The sequence below is a fragment of the Rhinolophus sinicus genome, linkage group LG02 (genome assembly GCF_036562045.2).
Source record: "Rhinolophus sinicus isolate RSC01 linkage group LG02, ASM3656204v1, whole genome shotgun sequence".
NCBI lineage: Eukaryota > Metazoa > Chordata > Mammalia > Chiroptera > Rhinolophidae > Rhinolophus > Rhinolophus sinicus.
The window spans coordinates 170827572-170846171 of record NC_133752.1 but is presented as its reverse complement, the minus strand read 5'-3'; the positions used below and the strand labels follow the sequence as shown (position 1 = coordinate 170846171).

The 18600-nt window shown below is 39.2% G+C and overlaps 1 protein-coding gene across 1 annotated transcript in view; it reads left to right on the top strand.

Annotated features, from left to right (window-relative positions):
* The first annotated feature begins 420 nt into the window (after positions 1–420).
* Positions 421–18600, top strand: part of DERA (deoxyribose-phosphate aldolase) — an 83639-nt gene continuing 65459 nt past the window's right edge. Inside the window, exon 1 of the mRNA XM_019744673.2 lies at positions 421–573. Within this exon, the coding sequence (XP_019600232.1) occupies positions 543–573 (31 nt within the window). The 5' untranslated portion in view covers positions 421–542. The remainder of the gene's footprint in view (positions 574–18600) is intronic.

Genomic DNA, 18600 nt, shown 5'->3' with positions numbered 1-18600 from the left:
GGCTGGAAAAAAATCTTAGTATCACAGATTCAGAGTTTAGAGCTCCAAGAAATTGTTAAGGTCATTTCTTACAGATGAGGGAAACTGAAGATTAGAAAGGCAGTTTATGTGCCCAGTGTCAGTGTCAGTAGTGAGGCTGAGAAACCAGATCTTTTCATTCTTAGGCCCCTTTGTTTTTCAGGCCGCAAAGGTGCCTCCCCTTTTTGTGTGCAATTTTACAGTTAAAAGTTTCTAAACGTTGTTATTCCGTGCAGTCAGCTATTTAAGTATTATAAAACAGGTTTTGATAGCATTATTTCCTAGAGCCAGTTCTAGAATTCTGCACCTCTTGGAGAGGACTGGGGGAGGGGGTACGCAGGCTTTCCTTGTAGAGCATTGGGCCTGGGGTCCTGATCCAGCGGCTTAAGTCCGAGGCTCCGCCCCAATAGGGAACAGGGGCGGAGCGATCCCCTCCTTCCCACGGGGCAACCAGGAAGGAGAAAGGGCAGGACCGAGGTGATCCAGCCGCCGAGGAGCAGGCAACTGCAGCAGCAGCTCTCACGATGGAGGCCCAGAACCCGGGCACGGAGCTGGGTAAGGGCCCTGCGAGTCGTCCGTTCCCCTCTCCTCGCCTCCCGCCCACCCGTCCGCTTCCAGCCCCCAGTCTCCTGCCTAGCGCGGGGCTCACCGCCGCCTGGTGCCCTGGACATGGTCTCTCAGAGGCACTCGCCGGGCCAGAAAGCGATGGCACTGGGTCCGCTCCCACCACAAGCAAAGGCCAAACCTGGGGCACTTAACTCTGGGGCATGGTAACCCCACCAGCCTTGACACCCAAGCCTTCTTTTTGTAAGCGGAAGGAACAGGAAGGATTAGACTTTCAGTTTCCAGTTTACTCGTTTTCCTTCTAGCTCTCTAGTTGCAAAGAACAAAAACAAGCCCCCCGCACCCGAAACACACAAAACCAGATATAAACCTTCCTCACCCACCCTTAATAGAATCTCTGTGCGATTTTAATACTGGATTTCCACAGATAACTTTAACACAGCTGTATCCCAAAAGTGGTCTTGCTGGTAGAAAAGTTGTTAGGGTCTCTGTACAATATAACTTTTTGAAAATTGTGTGTGATTTTACAGGTGCAAAGATTTGTAAAAGTGCCTGAATTATTTCACCACTTTTCATTTCATTGATATTATAAATATTAGTGGCAAAAAAACTTAGTTCTGATTTCCGTAATGGGAAAAATTTGTAATTCAAACATAGCAAAACCATGACCGTCCAAAGGTTAAAGATCTCATTTTAAGCCTTATAGCTTGGATATCTATATTCTGGATCTTCAATTTAGCTGTGTGACTTTGGGCACATTAGTTAATCACTCTGTGCTTAAGTTTGTTACTCTGTAAAATGGTTATAATAGTATTTATCTCATAAAGTGGTTTGGAGATTAAATGAGGATGTAAAGTGTTTGGTACATTGTAAATACCTAGTAAGTGTTAATAAATAAATACTAGTATTATGTAGAAAGTTCTATTTTTAGGGGCTAATTTTGAGAAAATTTGCTACAAGTTACATATGACACATACAGGTACTTTTTTTTTTTCCTTTAAAAATGTCTGTTCTAATTAAACAGTCTGGACTTCAAGAGGTGGTCTAGAACTTTTTGAATAGTAAGAGCGTGTCTTTATAAAAACAGATGATTTCTTCTCCAAATTGATTCTCCTTTAGTCACTGCCCTTTAGGAGATTGTTTTAAACTCTAGTTCTATCTCTGGAATGTGGACTTTAGTAATAAAGGAGTACTCCCAAGACTGGAAGATCCTGGAAGATGGTGGATGAGGGATAGGGATGGGGTGTGGGTCTTACCTTGGTATCTTCAGGTATGCGGCTATGTGACTGCACACATAGAGGGTACACAATTATTTCCCCCAAACTGACAAGTTTATTTATTTTTCTTTATAGAAATACAATTAAACCATTTTTACTTTTCTTTTTTAAAATTGATATAATTGACATATAACATTTTTATTTTTCTTATTTGCAAGTATTAGAATTACTTCCATTTATTTGTTGAAAAGTAACAGTGTAGATAAAAAACAATTGCTATGTAGAATAATAGTAAATGTGATTCTTATGCAGTGATTTAAATAATCAGTTTTGTATAATTCTCTTTGTTTAAATAAAATCAGATATAGTTCAAGGGTATTTTTTCCTTCACTGATATTAATCACTAATCCAGTGGTTTAGCCTAAAATGCTAAAATAAGTTACTTGAATTATTTATGTACTAGGAAAAAAAATAATTCACTATTAGGTTATGCAGTATATTAACTGATGTCTTTCATAGAGTTTTCTAATTAAAAGTCTTTTTAAATAAACATTGTAACTTCTTTTTAAAAGAAATTAACATTTATTCTTTCTTATTACAAGAGGAATTCATGCTTATTGTAAAAAGTTTAGAAAATATAATTAGCACAAAAAACTAAAATTATTACTAATCCAATCCTTGTTATTTGCATTTTAGTGTATGTACTTCTTGTTAAGACTTTTTTTTTTAATAAATAGGTTCATTTGAGAATGAACCTGACACTCAAGATAAAAACCCTTCAAGGAAAATATTCTCTTCTATCATTATTAGTAGTAGTATTATTAGTTTCAGATGTACAAAACAATGTAATAGTTGGATATTTACACCCCTCACAAAGTGACAACCCCCCGCCCCCAAGGAAAACATTCTTATATCATGGAATTTGGATATGTGAAAGAAAGAACACTATAGGGTTAATTTTTATGTCAGTGTTTTGTAATCATTGCTGTTTAGCATATTTTCTACTTAACTGGTCGTTTCTGATTTTCTCCAACAAACATAAAGCTGAAAGTTTCTTTTCCTTTGGGCAATATTTTCCCTTAGTGGGTAGGTAACAGCTGTGTTCTTACAGAGAGAGTTTGACCAGTTTGGAGTCAGAAGGAAAACCCTAATCTGGCCCTGCTATTGAGTAAGGCAGGCGATGGCTCTGGCCAACCTACTTGATTTCTTTGATTTGGGTCAGGGGTTCTCAGTGTGGTGCTTGGACCAGCAGCATTATCATTATCATTATCATTAGAAATGCAGATTCTCAGGCCTCATTGAGATTTTAATGAATCAGAAGCTCCAGGGGTGGGGCCCGATATTCTGAGTTTTAACAAGTCTGCCAGGTGGTTCTGAAATACGCCCAAATTTGAGAATTACTGGCCTAATGATCTCTATGGCTCTATAGAGTGCTTCTGGTCTATTAAAATGAACTGATGTTCTTCTCATTATTCTCCTAGACCCTCCAAAATTTTGCCTAAAATATAGATGCAACATGGGCAGTGATCTTTCTTTTGTTTACTGTCGTACCTCTGGCACCTAGGATAGTGTCTGGCTCAAGGAAGGCCCTCAAACATGTCTGTTGAATGAAGGAATGAATTTAGAACTACTCCTTGCTTGGGAGAATTGGGGCATCCAGCTATGCCCCTCAGTGGGGCAGGTGCTGTTAAGTGCTGCACCCACTCCCTCTTTTCTGAATATCATTAAAATTCACTTTTGTTACTTCTGTCTTTAAAGATTTCAAGAGGCTTATGAAGGATGTTGATAGTGTGGCTTCCTTTCAAATGTGATTTTTTTTTAGAAGCATCTGGAAATGGGAGGGTTGTATTAGCTGAATTCTAAGGATCTCTCTGCTCTATATCTGTCTGTATATCTGGATATACAGGAAAATTTCAAGAGTATGTGAAAAACAAGAGAAAAAAAGTAATTGAAGACTGATTTTTAATTGGGAGGGGATGGGAGCAATACAATGGATTTCCTGGATTGAGTTAACAAGAGATTGTTGTAGGCATAAATCCACAAATTAGAATCATCAGAGACCATGATTTTTTGAGGACTGTAAAGACTATTTTGCTCTGTAGAGAGACTTTTTGTAATCAAAGTCAGAACAAACAGAAAGGACAGCTTATCTGTTTAAAACATGATAAAGGAGATCATCCTCGGCTTGTTTTCAAACCAAGACCCATGATGGGATTTTGTATTTTATGAAGCACATTTAGTCATTGAACAAGTGGTTACAATTAGCAGTTGTGCACTATGTAGTATTACCCTGGGCTCCGGGGATACAAGATGGACAAGTATAGTCCCTGCTTTACAGACCTAGGTCTGCCTCAGGAGCTAGGCATCAAGCCAGAGCCACAATGAAAATAATTACAAATGTGATATGCAGTTATTTTCCATTTATTTTTCTCTATTGAAGAAATTAGCTCTGTTGGGGTTGGTACTTTGAAATTATTTAGGTATCCTGTTACTCTGCAAACTTCCAATTTGTTTGTTTATGTTAGTATGTATTTGAGGTTTCCTGTATTTCCAATGGGTTATAATTGTTACTGTTATCATTTCATATTCTAACTTTGCTAATGGGAGCCCCTTCGGCCTGGCTTCTTTCTCTTTTTTGATGTGCCGCTTATTTTGGGGGTTAACAAGGTGTTCCAGGCTTATTTTATACATTCTCTGTACTGGCACTGGAGTCAGCTGTTTCTCCAGAGTATTTCTTTCAGTGGATAATGGTATTTCAAAGCCAAGATGTGGGCAATAGGTATGCTCGTGGTGACTGGAGTGTCTCTTGTTCCCAAGCCTCTCACTTGGCACAGCTGAAGAATGTGTGTAGCGTGTGCATGCACACACACACACACACGTATATTTATCTACTTATCATCTATCTACATCTCTCTGCATAGTGAAAAACCCACGTTCACAGTAATACCTCCAATTCCAGTCCAGCACCACAGGGTTTATTCCATTTTTCTGCCTTCCATATTTGAAACTTCACATGCTAAGGCTGTACATACCCCACCCCCAGTAGACATTCCTCTTGACTTTCACAGGCTCCGACACCCTGAGCTGGGTGCCGTCCTTGTCCTGCTTGGGCTCCAACTCCCTGCATCAGGCTGCTGCTGTCATTGGTACCCCCCAGGAGGTCTGTGGCAATCTGTCAGGCTGCCCCTCCATGTAGAGAGCTGCTTTATCCTGCTTGTCTTGACTGCCCATGTCTGGCTGTCCCTTTGTGCACATAGTACCTTCACCATTGTTTAGGCTCCCATACCCCACTCTGGGCCATAGTGGCTCCCCCTTCCCAGCCTGGCTCAAATGTCTACCTTGCTTACCCTCCCACCCCCCACACCCATTTAGGACAATTGTTCAGGAAGTGGGAGGGCACCAGAATAAAATTTTAAATCTATATTTACATACTATAAATTTACAAAAAAATTTTTTTTAAAGAAACAAGCTTCAGTGGAGTGCCCGCTATTCCTGTCACTCGTTACTTGTTGCTCATGGTAATGGCTGGGGTACCAATGTGAACACACCCTGCTATCTGCTCTCCCAGAGCTCAGCTGAGGGAGACAGTCATGTCAATCCTCACAGTAAGATACAAGTGACCATAGAGGAGTGGTCAGATTGGAAGAGGACTTCACAGACAATCCAGGGAGGTTTCTTGGAAAAGGATATTTTTGATGGAGTCATTTCTGCAAAGGAACTGAGCAAAACCAGTCTGGCATGTTTCATGAATGATTGGAACTCCATTTTCAGATTTCTATTATAGTGTAGTCTTTTACTGTGTGCTTATAAGCAAGAGTGATGAGGCTGTTTATTATTATTATTATTATTTGATACTGTTTTGATGACTAGAAAAAAACTATAAAGTGATAATTTGGGTTTCTTTTAAAATTGAATAATTAAAAGTACTCCATGGTACCCTCTAAGTTAAAAAAAAAAAATTTTTTTTAAGCATCTAAGCCCTATGGATTTTAATTGTTAGGAAGGAAGATAAAAACTTCAAGTGCTCATTTAAAATGGGATGCCTCTGCCAGGAAAGAAAGACTAGTAAATGAGACAGCAGATAGAACCCTTGAGGATGCGAGTTGAACATGTCACTAGAAATTGTTTAAGTGGAGAGCTCTGGCCCTTTTAAAACACTGTCACTTGAGGATTGGGTCACCTTGAAATGTGTTCATCTTTGAGTTAAAGGCATAAAAAGGCACTTTGAAATTTTTCAGTTAACTTTGGTGTGTGTTGTGTGTGTGTCTACAGAGGTACCTCTCCTCAGCCTTCCTACGCCGGAACAGTCAGTTCCCTGGAAACCAAAGTGGTTTCAAGAGAGGGATAAATGTTTCATCTCAGCTCCAGCGAACTATACAGATTTTTTAAATGTTGAGACAGTCTGGCTGCAACTTCTGATTCTCTTTGTATAGTCAGGCTTTCCTCCCTAAAGCAAAGTCTGAGATGACTGTAGCCTCTGGTAATTACTTCCTAAAAAGGTGCCTCGTAAAGGGTGCTTTGGTTCTTTAGGAATGCGGTTAATGATGTCAAAATTGTGGTCTTTAAAGTCTGGTAAAAAACCTCCAAATTAATTTAATTGCCCTTGTAATCCAAATTCGGGTTAGTTTTTCAGCTGAACACCTGGTGGATATACTCCTTCCCCCGGAGCCACAAGGTAGGAGTGAGTGAGTAGTGAGTGTGTGTGTGTGTGTGTGTGTGTGTGTGTGTGATTTCATTCAAATGTCTAGCATTTGACAATGCACTAGGTATCGGCATGCTTACTGTATAACTATCTCCAATGTAGACATCCTTGAATAAACATTACTTATGAATATTTTACACACTATTTTTATAAAGTGACCTCTTTTTTTTTTTTTTTTTACACATGTCACAATTTCATAGCAGGAATAGCAGGAAAGCATCTTACCTGTCAGTCCAATATCCTTCTGATACACAGGAGTAAACTGAGGCCTGGGCAAGGTAAACATATGGTCACATGGCTGGTGAGAGGCAGTGCTGGAATTGACACTCTGGCACTCTCCATGCTGATTTATTCCAATGCATTGCATGACCTTCCTTGTCATTGTTTTCTGGGCTCTCAACTGGGCTGTAGTCCTGAAGGAGGGTCACCTGAGATGATTGTTAAAAATGCAGATTCCTGAGCCTCACAGTAGCTTTATCTGTATAGTTCAGGGCCCAGGAACCTGCCTTTTCACAAGCTCCTGAGGTGGTTCTTACGAACACTGCAGATTCAGGACACGCAATAAGCTGTCGTTACCCAGATTAACTAGAGACGCAGAGAATCTTAATTACTGTATGTCATTTTTGATAAACCTCTCTGTGACTCTTGCCTTTATCTTAACATCTTTGTCATGTTTTTAATATTTGGTTCGCAAAGTTTCTGTAAGCAAATTTGGGGAAGAAATTCGCCTTTTGTTTTCTGATTAAAATAAGTGAAGATGTGGTAAAATGTTTGTGAAAACTGGAAAACTCGAGATAAGGCAGTAAAGCGGTTCCGTATATCTGAAAGATGCGTTGATTCTGAAAAGGAAGGAGCACATTTTATTCAAGTAATACCAATGGCTGATGTAAAAATAAAACCAAACTGTTCTTCATAATGATTTTTTTTTGGAAATTGACATGAGTGTATCTTCTCCATAGTCTCAGAGACTGGTGGAGATAGACCCTAAAGATCTCCCATTACCTCCATTTCTATCAGAAAGAGTAATTTAGTTAATTTTCTGGTGGAAAAAGGGACATTCATGATTCCTTGGAGGTTATTAAGTTTGTATTGTGGACTCAGGGAGGAAGGTAGGTTGTGGCAATGCTCATCATATTTGTACTTGGGGAAGGAGCTCAGACTCTTTATACTGGGGGTGCCAAAAAAGTTTATACAAGGGGCACTTTGGTCAACATTGCTTAAGCAGTAGTTCACCGTAATCAGAAGTGTCTGGACGCTGATGGTAACCACTTTGAGCACCTCTTGTAATTGCAGAAGTCAAACGTGACTTGTATTCATCTTTTGTTATTGGTACATATTGAGTATTAACAATTTTAATACAGTTTTCCTTTCTTAAAATATCTACATTTTTTTGGCACTCTCTGTATTTTGGTGTTTAGAGGGACATTTTTTTTTCCTTTAGTATGTAGGGGAAACTTAAATGCTTCTGATAATTTTCCAAAGAAGAAACAAGTTTTCCTTTTTTTAAAAAACTTGTGTCTCTTCAGGAGGCAGTGGTAATTATAATCTCAAACTCTTCCATTCGGCATGTATATGTAGACTACCTACTGTGTACTCAGCACCGTCCATCTCTATGTGAAAGAGACCAGAGAGCAACAGAAGTTGGGAGGCCCCGCCGTGGAGAAACTTCCCTTCATTCAACTAAAGCATCCCTGGGAAGCAGGCTGCTGTACCCTCTCCAAGGAGTTTGTTCATCATCAGAATGTGCAGGTGGCCCTTTGCATATGATGAACCAGCCAACCTTGTATTTAGGATTAACCTTTGGGTAATCATTTAAAAGTCTGTTTAGCTAGGCAAAGATCTAACATGGGTTTTTATGGGTAAAAACACCTCCATACATCTGTCTCCAGGAAGCAAAACATCACACTTTCCGCCTGCAGGTGAATCCTCTTTGGCTGGTTGTAATATTACACTAGTAATTACAGAATAGAAGCTGTGGGACATGGTGACTAGCCGGTCAAGTCCAGACAGTAGGCATTGGTGCTAATACTATGGAAGACGTTTCAGAGAAAAACAGAGTTCTCTCTATTCCCTAACGAAAGTTAAGTCATTTTGGTGCTTGACAACCGTCACTTTTATTGGACAAGCCAAAATTGGGCATCCTGTGGAATGAATGTCAGAGGATCTGTAGTTGGCCGTGTATGCTTCACTGAATGCACTGTGGTTTCTCTGGAAAGGACCAGGCATTTTGGTCCTAGGTCTGATAGGATCTGGCCATGTGACCCCAGGCAGGGGACTTCAGTGCACTGGCTTGTACTTTTCAAATCTATAAAACAGACAAATGACAAGGTAGGTTTATCACTTGTAACATATGTACCACTTTGGTGGGGTATGTTGCTAGTGGGGGAGGTTGTGCGTGTGTGGGGCAGGGGTACGTGGGCAGTCTCTACCTTCCATTCTGTTTTGCTGTGAACCTAAAACTTCTCTGAAAAATGAAGCCTGTTTAAAAAACAAAACAGAAAACAGACGTGATCTCTGAGAATCCTTCTAGTTCTGAACTTCTTTGTATTTTCTGATTATTACTTAGAATTTTACCATTCTGTGGAATTAGAGGTTGTTCCCTGTGCTTGAATACAGACCTCTTTTCTTCCTGCTCTGGCCATCACAGTCTGCTCTGGCTTTTAAGGCTGTAAGTTCCGGTGATCAATTTGCATTTCCCCCCTTTCTTTGATGATTGAATATGATTGAATGCATTATTCTGTATTTTCTTTCTCTCCAGATGTTTCATGAGTATATGTCTTGACTTCATAAATCTTTATATAAGCAGAGCCTTTTATTTTGTATGTGTTCCTCTGCATGTATTAATTATAGTCTTACTGTTTCTTCCCAGAAGCAAACAAACAAGCAAAGAAAAAAACATATCTTGTGGATTCACCTCTTCCTCTTCTGTTCCTATGATTGGCTAGTTCCATCACACACCTGAATTACTGTGGTAGCCTCATACGTAGCTTATTTCTCTACCTCTGGTCTTTCTCATCTGTCCCAGGAAAATTCATATTTGGTTAAACTTTTTCCTATTGTTGTTTGTTCAAATAGAAGAAATTATATTTATTTTCTCAGATTTGCTATTTTGATTACTTGGTTCCTTTAGGATGTATTTCCATTTCCTGAAAAGTGTAAAGTCTTCCTTAATCAAATTAATATAATTATTGTCTTTAGTAGAGGAATTGAGTTAATGGGCATAGTCAAATAGTGCTGTGAGGAAGTGATGAATGGGTTTAGCTAGGTAGGAATTCTCACAAGACTGGAAATAGAAATGTCTGTTAAATTCTGTTAAGTTGTATGTCAAATAGTTGAACAAAGTAAGTATGTTTTTCACTCTAAAGATTGTATATACAGCATGCTAGAAATAACTTAGGCTTGGAATCAGAGACCTGTTTGAATCTTAGCCCTGACTCGTACTTTGTGAACTTGGACAAGTAATTTAATCTCTTTGAACTTCAGTTTTCTCACCTGCAAGTGGACTGAAAACCTACATGGCAGAATAAGTGAATATTCAGTGAGAATATAGTTAAATCATATTTACCTCCATGAGTAACCAATAAATGGTAGCTGTTATTCCATTCATCTTCCTAAATTGCTGCTCTCATGATTTTCTCTCATCTGGGAAGGCTTTCTTCATCTCCTCTGCTGGACTGTTCACCAGTCATCTCCTGAGGTCCTTTGTCTTTTCTTATGGTTTCTACTGATTTCTGCCTTGTGTTTGTATGTTGTAGTGATGCTTTATTAGTAAGCTGCTCAAGGGTAGGATCTGTGTTTGTTAGTTTTCTGTATCCCTCATATCACTTAGAACAGTACTTTTCATGATGCAAGTACTTGTTTTTATCAGTGTTTGTTAAATGAAAGAATAAAGAAACACTGCTGCCATTTCTAGGAACTTACAGTGGCTTTTTACTGCCTGGTGTGCCAAACCCAGACACTTTTCACTATCGTTGAGGATCCTGGATCATTTGGTCCCATTCCTGTTACCACCTTCCACTCCCGACAGGCTGACTTGGACTTTTTGGAATACCTATCCACATTATCTTCTCTGCCTATGGGAAATATCTTGAGCCTTGGAGGTCAAGCTTAAATTCACTTTCATGAAATTTTTTATTCCTCTTGTTTAGTATATGTCATTTAACATTTAATTTTGATTTTGTTTTCTCTGTAAGTTTTCTTCGCACCATTTTGGTCACATGTTCCTTAACACCAAGGACAATAGCTAATATATACGAGGCATACCGATCTGTAAACTTTGGAGAATGAATGAATCAATGTGGAACTCTTTTAAGTCTGGAAAAAAAAAAACAACATCTAAAACTCAAGCCATCCGGGATGAAATCCTTCTAAAATTAAGTATCTTGAAAATTGTTTTGCCTAATTTTAAAGGTACTACATAGTCATTATAGAAAATTTTGAAAATGCCTAAATATAAAGAAGGAAATTAAAATTGCTCAGTATTGTCCCATGGAGAGGTAGAACTCTGAAGGTTTAGTCCCTGTCTGAGCTAGCGTGCACTGGGTAGAACTTAATTGTTTTTGGTGACTTGGAGTATCATCGTTACAAGCACATAACTCCTTGTAAGTGCTCAATATCATAAGTACTCAGGAAATATTAACTTTTAGTATAAAAGGTATAAAAGACTCCTGAGGCTTTTGGAACCACTTTCCTCTAATCAAGTAGCTGGGCTGTTTTGCTTCTTTGGTTCACTGAGTGCGTTTTTAACAAATATTGTGGTTCCTCTCCTACAGTCATGCTGTCACTCTTTTCCTGTAGAGATTCCTGCCTTCTGATGTGCTGTTTCCAGTATGCACTCGGCTAGAAACAAGAGAACCAAGGTTACTAAAATTGTGAGGAAACTAAGAGCAAGTGGGTTCTGAGTGGAGGTTGTAGCATCTGTCCACATTTGGGGTCTGCAAGAGAATTAAGCATTAATGCCCTAGGGCAACCGTTATAAATAATGGATCAGTTTCTCTCTGATGCATCTGCAAGGGTCCTAATTCTCCATTGAGAAATGAGAAAATAGTCATTCACATTGTTTTTTAATTCCCTGGTTCAGATGAAGAACCCTACTTGAGAAAGGCTGTTGGGACTCTTCTGATGAGTCAGATGTATAAACACCTTCTGGACTCTGAAATCATTCTTTGGTTCTTGGCAACATGCCAGAAAGGTAAAGTTGATGCCTGCTGATTTTTTTTTTTTTTTTTAAACAATGGTTTACTGTTATCTCATGGCACCAGTTAGATATTAGGCTCCTGGAGGGTTCTCAATAAATATAAATTCACAGGCCAATTGATTCTTTTTAACCTTTTAATTGTTTAAGTTTGCAAACATTCACAGAAGTGGAGAGATGAGTATAATGAATTCATATTCCTGTCCCCCAGATTCGACAGACATCAGTTTTTCCACACTTGCTTTACCGGCCCTCTTTCTTTGCTGTAGTGTTTTAGAGTAAATTCAAAATGCCATCGTGCCATTTTGCCCCCTGCTACTTTGATATGTATCTGTAGAAAAACAGTATATTGTTGCATAATTATTTGATCATTGTCATGCTAACAAAATTAAAATTGATTTCCTTAAATGATTTGAAAGGGAGATACTCTTGCCTTCATGAAGATGAGAATATGAATGTTACAATAAACGTTGATATTTATTGCGTACTTACAGTATGCAAGACATTGTGCTAAGTACATGCATTAGCCTGTTCTTTACTCCTCGCTATAGTTTTACGTAGTCCCAATACTGTTTTTATCCTGATTTTACAAATGAGGGAGCTGAATTTGGGGAGGGAAGGCTTCTTACCCATGGTCGCACAGCTAGCAAGTAAGGGGTAAAATAGGATTCAGCCCTGGTCTGTGTGACTCTAGGGTCTGCTCATAATCTGAAAATTGCACTGCTTCTTTCAATGCTTATATATATATTTTATTATTCATATAACCTCACATTCCATGTATGACCAACTGTTCATTACCTGTCTTAATTAGGAACTCAAAATGAAGATGCATAGGAAATCTATAGATAATTTCCAAGTGTTATTTTAATTAATAACTTTAAATTTTCTTTCTCTTGATTCCACTTTTAGGAATTTTAAAACAAGAAACAAAAATGATTGCTTTAAAATTCAACTCTATATTTTTGCCTTTTGGACTATATGACAGATATGCCACAGGCAAGCAATGGAAAAAAACAGGAAAAGGCCAGGGGCCCAAATCAACCTGTTTGGGTCATTAACCCCTGAGTAACTGAGGGTCAGCTGATGTCAGGGCTACTCCTTTTGAGACAGGGAAAATTTTGCCTCAGGGTGCACCAGCCTCTTGCTGCATGCTTTCCCCACCTCTGAGGTGTCTGCTTTGAGGGTGCCTGTCCCCGTTGTTTAAAAGCTGTCTGGGAGAGTGGAAAATTCACTTCCTACCAACGTGGGAGGGATTGATGGTGTAAAGAACTACTTTTTCCTGGGGAAGTTAACTTTAATAAGCACCAAGGAATGACTCTAATTGTACAATTTGAAATATTTAACCATAGGGAATATTGGGTGGCGTGAAGCCTTCTTGCTATGTCTGAAATCTTGCCATTTTGAATTCTGCCCACTCCGTGTTTTGTATGGTTGACCATAAATAAGTCAGCCTTCTAGATCTGTAGCTGTTAAATCCTGCCCTGCAGACAGGAGAGTGGGACAAGACCCTGCTCCTTTAGAGAGCCGACTCTATCACGTGACTCCCACAAATGACTTCTGGTTCACCTGGCTCCAAGGAGCAGGCGGCCGGAGCCTGTGTTCCTCTGTTGCACCACAAGGGGGCGTGTTTCCAGACCAACACGGCCAGGAGTTGATGTTACATTGATAGAGCTGACTCAGACCAACTTGTGAGTCGGCAATCCAATGACTTCTTTTTTAAAGTAGGATGCTTTGACGTTTTTGATGACTTGTCACAGAGCATCTGAAAGCACAGGGAAAACCAGCCGCCTTGTCAAAACCTGTGCCACAAAACAACTTCTTCCTGAGGAGAAATTGCAGCAGATCAGGTGCTGTGGGAAGTCGTGTTTCGAATCAGCACCCAGCAGGCGGCGATTTCCACTCTAATTCAGTTTTGAACAGATATTCCCAGACAGTGTTGGCAGTCGTGCCCCGTAATGTAGCGACGGTTTGTTGGTTGGTTGGTTGGTTGGTTGGTTGGTTGGTTGAGACAGTATCAACTCAAGCCTTGTCCCCTTACAGTCAGGGTATTTTAGCACATGTCAGATGTCTGCTATTTAAGGGGTGTACCTACATTCTAAGCTCCTTCTGCATGTGTTTAAAATATATATTTAAACACAGAGAAAGGCATTACTGGAGAGCATGAACGTGTGGTAAGCAGGGGTTCTGAAAGCATTTGATATTTTCTGCAAATCAAAGGGTAGAGAGAAAGTGACATAAAGCATGTATAATATATACAGTAGCCACACAATAAATGTTTCTTTTTTTATTTTTACTTTTCTTGCAAAATTTAGTTCACTTTGGTTTCAAAGGAGGATCTCTTGTCCAAGATTGACAATTTGGTTATGTAGTTTAGACCATCCAGATTAAACTTTTCTGCAAATAAATATATATGTTGGGATGGTTACCCATTTAATTATAATAAGTAGAGCTTCTTTTTTGGAAATAAAATTGAACTTTGAAGGCAGAGTCCCTGGGATTCAAATCCTGATTCTTCTACCTATGATTTTTTTCTTCTTCTGAGTTTTCACACCTAAAAAACGGGGTGAATAAAAGCTAGGTCCCAGAGTAATTGTGAAGGTTAAATGAGATGTTACATGTAGAGCGACTGGCATACTGCCTGGAAGGTAGTAAGCCACAATAAGAACTACTTACCCTCCCTTCCCTTTCACAAGACATGATAGGAACATTGGAAAGTTCTGAGCTTAAAGCTTGGAATGTCCTGCCTGATAAAAGTAGCTTTGTTTACCTGGGGACTTTGGGCCACACCAGATAGTCTGACCACGTGGTTCCTGGTGAATGCTTTGGGTCATATGGCATTAGCTTGACCTCTGGAGGGGCTGGTGACTGAGGTCAGTCACCTGGGGTTGGCCATGTCTTTGTGACCAAGACCTGCCAAAAACTCTGGACACCAAAGCCCGGGTGAGCTTCCGTGGTTGGCAATACTCTATGCATATTGTCACACATTGTTTCAAGGAGGAGTCCACACTGTCCCTTGCTCCACTGAGAGAGGGCAGCTGGACGCTCTGTGATTGGAATTGTCCTGGACTCTTCCTTATATGTCTCTTCCCATGTTGATCTTAATCTGTATCCTTTTGCTGTGATACCCCATAACCGTGAGTATAACAGCTTTCTAGCTTTCAGTGAGTTCTGGAAGTCTTTCTAGTAAATTATCGAACATAAGAGTGGTCTTAGGGACCTCCTCACCCCCGTCCACAACTTATGACTGTGAGGTGTCAGAATTGAGGGTCGTCTGGGGAATTCCACCAAACTTTGTAGCAGTATAAAGCACATTAGAAGCTTTCTGGGCATGGATGGAGTTTATCAAACATAGGATGATCTTGCTGGGCCATTTCATTGTAAGACTGCCGCTTGGTGAAGCGGTGTAAGTAAGGCGTCAGATGTTATAATGGTCCACATAATTACAAGAATAGCACTAGGGATATAAAACCAAAGGGTAGGTTGAAGGGAATACCTGTTGGTGATTAATCATATTAGCTAATTAATAATACCATGTCCTTTTCAGATATGTAAATAAAGGCAGTGAGGTTCTAAGTGAAATTTTTGCTTAGGTGTCAGGATGTAAACTTTTCACATTGGGTATGCGAAGTTTTACTTTATGAAGAATTTAATGGTTTCATTAGTCATAAGTTGTTTTTTTTTAATTGTCTTAAGTCCTTTGTTGACTTTGCCTTCCAAGTGTCTTTTGAGGATTGTTTGTTTGTTTTTTTAATGCTAATCTGACCAGTGAGAATAGTTTTAAGTAGATACTGAAATTTGGATTAGCTATTGCTTATCCTGAGAATTTAGATGGCAAACTAATGATTTGAAGAACTTTTGGATTTGCCTTCTTGAATACAGGGGCAGATTATATTGCACTTCCCAGGTTTAAAATTCTCAATGTCTCTTATTGTCTGTTGAATTCAATTTAATTGTTTCAGTCTACCAATCTTCGCCTTTTCATGATAAACTCCCATCCCGTCTTTCACTCTTTGTTTCTGTTTCTCTCTGATAAGGACTTGATTCTTCAGCAAAACAACAACAACAACAACAACAACAACAACAAAACTTGATTCTTCCTGAAATAAATATTGAGTTCTTCCATCTCAGGGTCTTGCTTAGAATGTGCCTTCTCAGCAACCCTCTGCCCCCATCTCTACCTTGTCTTCACAGCTGGTGGCATAACTCTTTCAACATGGCTCTTTTTTCTTTTACCCCACTAAGCATACTCTCTTTCTCTTAAACTTCCAAAGTACTGTGTGCCTCATTTACTGTGTTTTCTCATGAAAAATGCAGAATAATGGGAGGGAGGTAGAATAAGGCATAAAAGTCTTTATTTCTACTCCCTTTTTATTGGGGAAGGGGAACAGTGTGTACTTCTAAGACGTTTTCCAAGTCAAGTTGTTGTCCTTTCAGTCTTAGTTGTGGAGGGCGCAGCTCAGCTCCAGGGCCAGTTGCCATTGTTAGTTACAGGGGGCTCAACCCACCATCCCTTGCTGAAGTCGAACCTGAACAGGCAACCTTGTGGTTGAGAGCCCACTGGCCCATGTGGGAATCAAACCGGCAGCCATCGGCTTTCGGAGCACGGAGCTCCAGCCACCTGAGCCACTGGGCCGGCCCCTTATTTCTACTCTTATTTTCACATCTCTTGGCTGCAAGTTATGTAACTTAGTTTGACACTTAGTGTGATAGGATTTATTAAGTTCATTTTTAGCTGACTTGAATTCAGATTACTGGTTATTTTCCCTGTGATTTTTTTTCTTTCGAGTCTCTCAGCCCAGATTAGAGAATGTATGTAAGTGACCTGTTATTTTTGTTCTAAAATACCTTCAGAATACCCCCATTTTATTAGATCTTCATTTGACATTATAATTTGATATCAAAGACAAAAGAGCCTAGCCATTTGGTCATTTTTTTTGTTTTCTTTTTTTTCCTGTTTACCTTTTCCTTGTAACCATTTTAACCGCATGCTCCTATGAATCTCCATCCTTGGCAGTCAAGTACTAGGTGTCAGTCGGTGGCCTGTCCCTTTCGATGGGTTATTAACACACGGTGCTGTTAACATTTTACGATAAGCTCACTTGGAACTATAGTGAATTAAAAACAAAGTGTTGACTGCTACAGCTTGGATATTTTAACTGTCTCTTTCTTTGACTTCTAGATTCAAGCCAAGAGTACATTTCTGAAACAGCTTTGATATTTGGATTGCTTAAGAAAACTATATTATCCCAACCTGGCAGGTTAAGAGTTCTTTGAAATAGTTAATGAAATGCTTCATCCTGGGAACCTGGTAGAAATACTTACTTTCTGAAAAACGTTTTGATAATGCTTCCCCTAAGAGTTTAGGAACAATGCCAACAGAGTAAAAAGTATTGCTTTTCCATAGATTTAAATTTATTTAAACAATAGCAAAACAGAGTACAAGTGAAAAGCTGCTGTTCATTCCCCAGAGAGGTCAGTCATTGGTTGATACCAGCTTTATTATGGCAAATAATATTGTCAATGCTAACATAACTCTTTGGAGGAGAGCTTAGAGAAACAATTGATGGACATCAAGTTAAAGATACTTTGAAAAACCAAAAATACACTAGCCTTGTAAAAAAATTGGGCTGAATATAAAAACACAGACATTATTGCTATGATATTTTAACATAGAATTTCACTATAATTTTTTAAAAGAAATTTAATTGAGGTATGTCTTAGTCTGTTCAGATTGCTATAACAAAAAAACACCATAGATTGTGTAGCTGATAAACAGCAGAAATTTATTTCTCACAGTTCTGGAGGCTGGGAAGTCCAAGCTCGAGGTGCGAGTAGATTTAATGTCTGGTGAGTCCCCACTGCCCCACAGAGGGCTGTTTTTTGGCTGGAACCTCACATGGCAAATGGGTAAGGGATCTCTCTATGTCCTTGTTATAAGAGCATTAATCCCACTCATAGGGGCTCTACCCGCGTGACCTAATCACCTCCTGAAGGCTCCACCTCCAAATAATATCTAGTTGGGGATTAGGTTTCAACATACGGAAGTTTTTTTCTTGGTGGGGACACAAACATGCAGACCATAGCAAGGTTATATATATATATACATATACATAAATATACAAACACACACATACACATATATATGTGTATATATATATTACATATGTATATGTATTATATGCATTTATATACATATATACAGCCACACATACAGTGAAGTACACTAATTTTAAATGTGTAGTTTAGTTTTTAATGCAATTTGATTTATGCATTTGCATTAGTGGAGTGTTAAATATTTATATTTTAAAGTTTGAGAAGAAAAAAGTAAAATAGTTCGTAGTCTGACATGTTATACTTGTGAAGCAGTTTGCTATTGCAAGTTTTTCATATTGGTTTCTATGTTATTTATTGCTTGAAATAAATTACTTCAAAACTTTATGAACTAAAACAACAATAAACACTTATTATCTCACACAGTTTTTGTTGGTTAGAAATTTGGGAGTGGCTTAGCTGGGTCATTCTGGCTTGGTGACCTCTCATGAGGTTGCAGTCAAGTTATATCAGCCCAGGCTGTAGTCATATGAAGGTTTTGACAGGAGCCGGGGATCCACTTCCAAACTGGCTGCTTCACAGGATTGGTAAGTTAGTGCTGGCAACTGGTGAGAGCCCTCAGCTCTTCAACACGTGGATATTCCCCGGGGCTGCTTGAGTGTCCTTATGACATGGCACCTGGCTTCTCCCTGAGAGAGTGATCAAAGATAGTAAGGCAAAAGCCACCATGTCTTTTATTACCAAATGTTGGAAGTCGCACACTGATATTTCCACAATTTCTTATTGGTCATATAGGTCAGTACTGTTCATTGTGGAAGGAGCATGAAACCCAGGAGACAGGAATCACTGTGGGC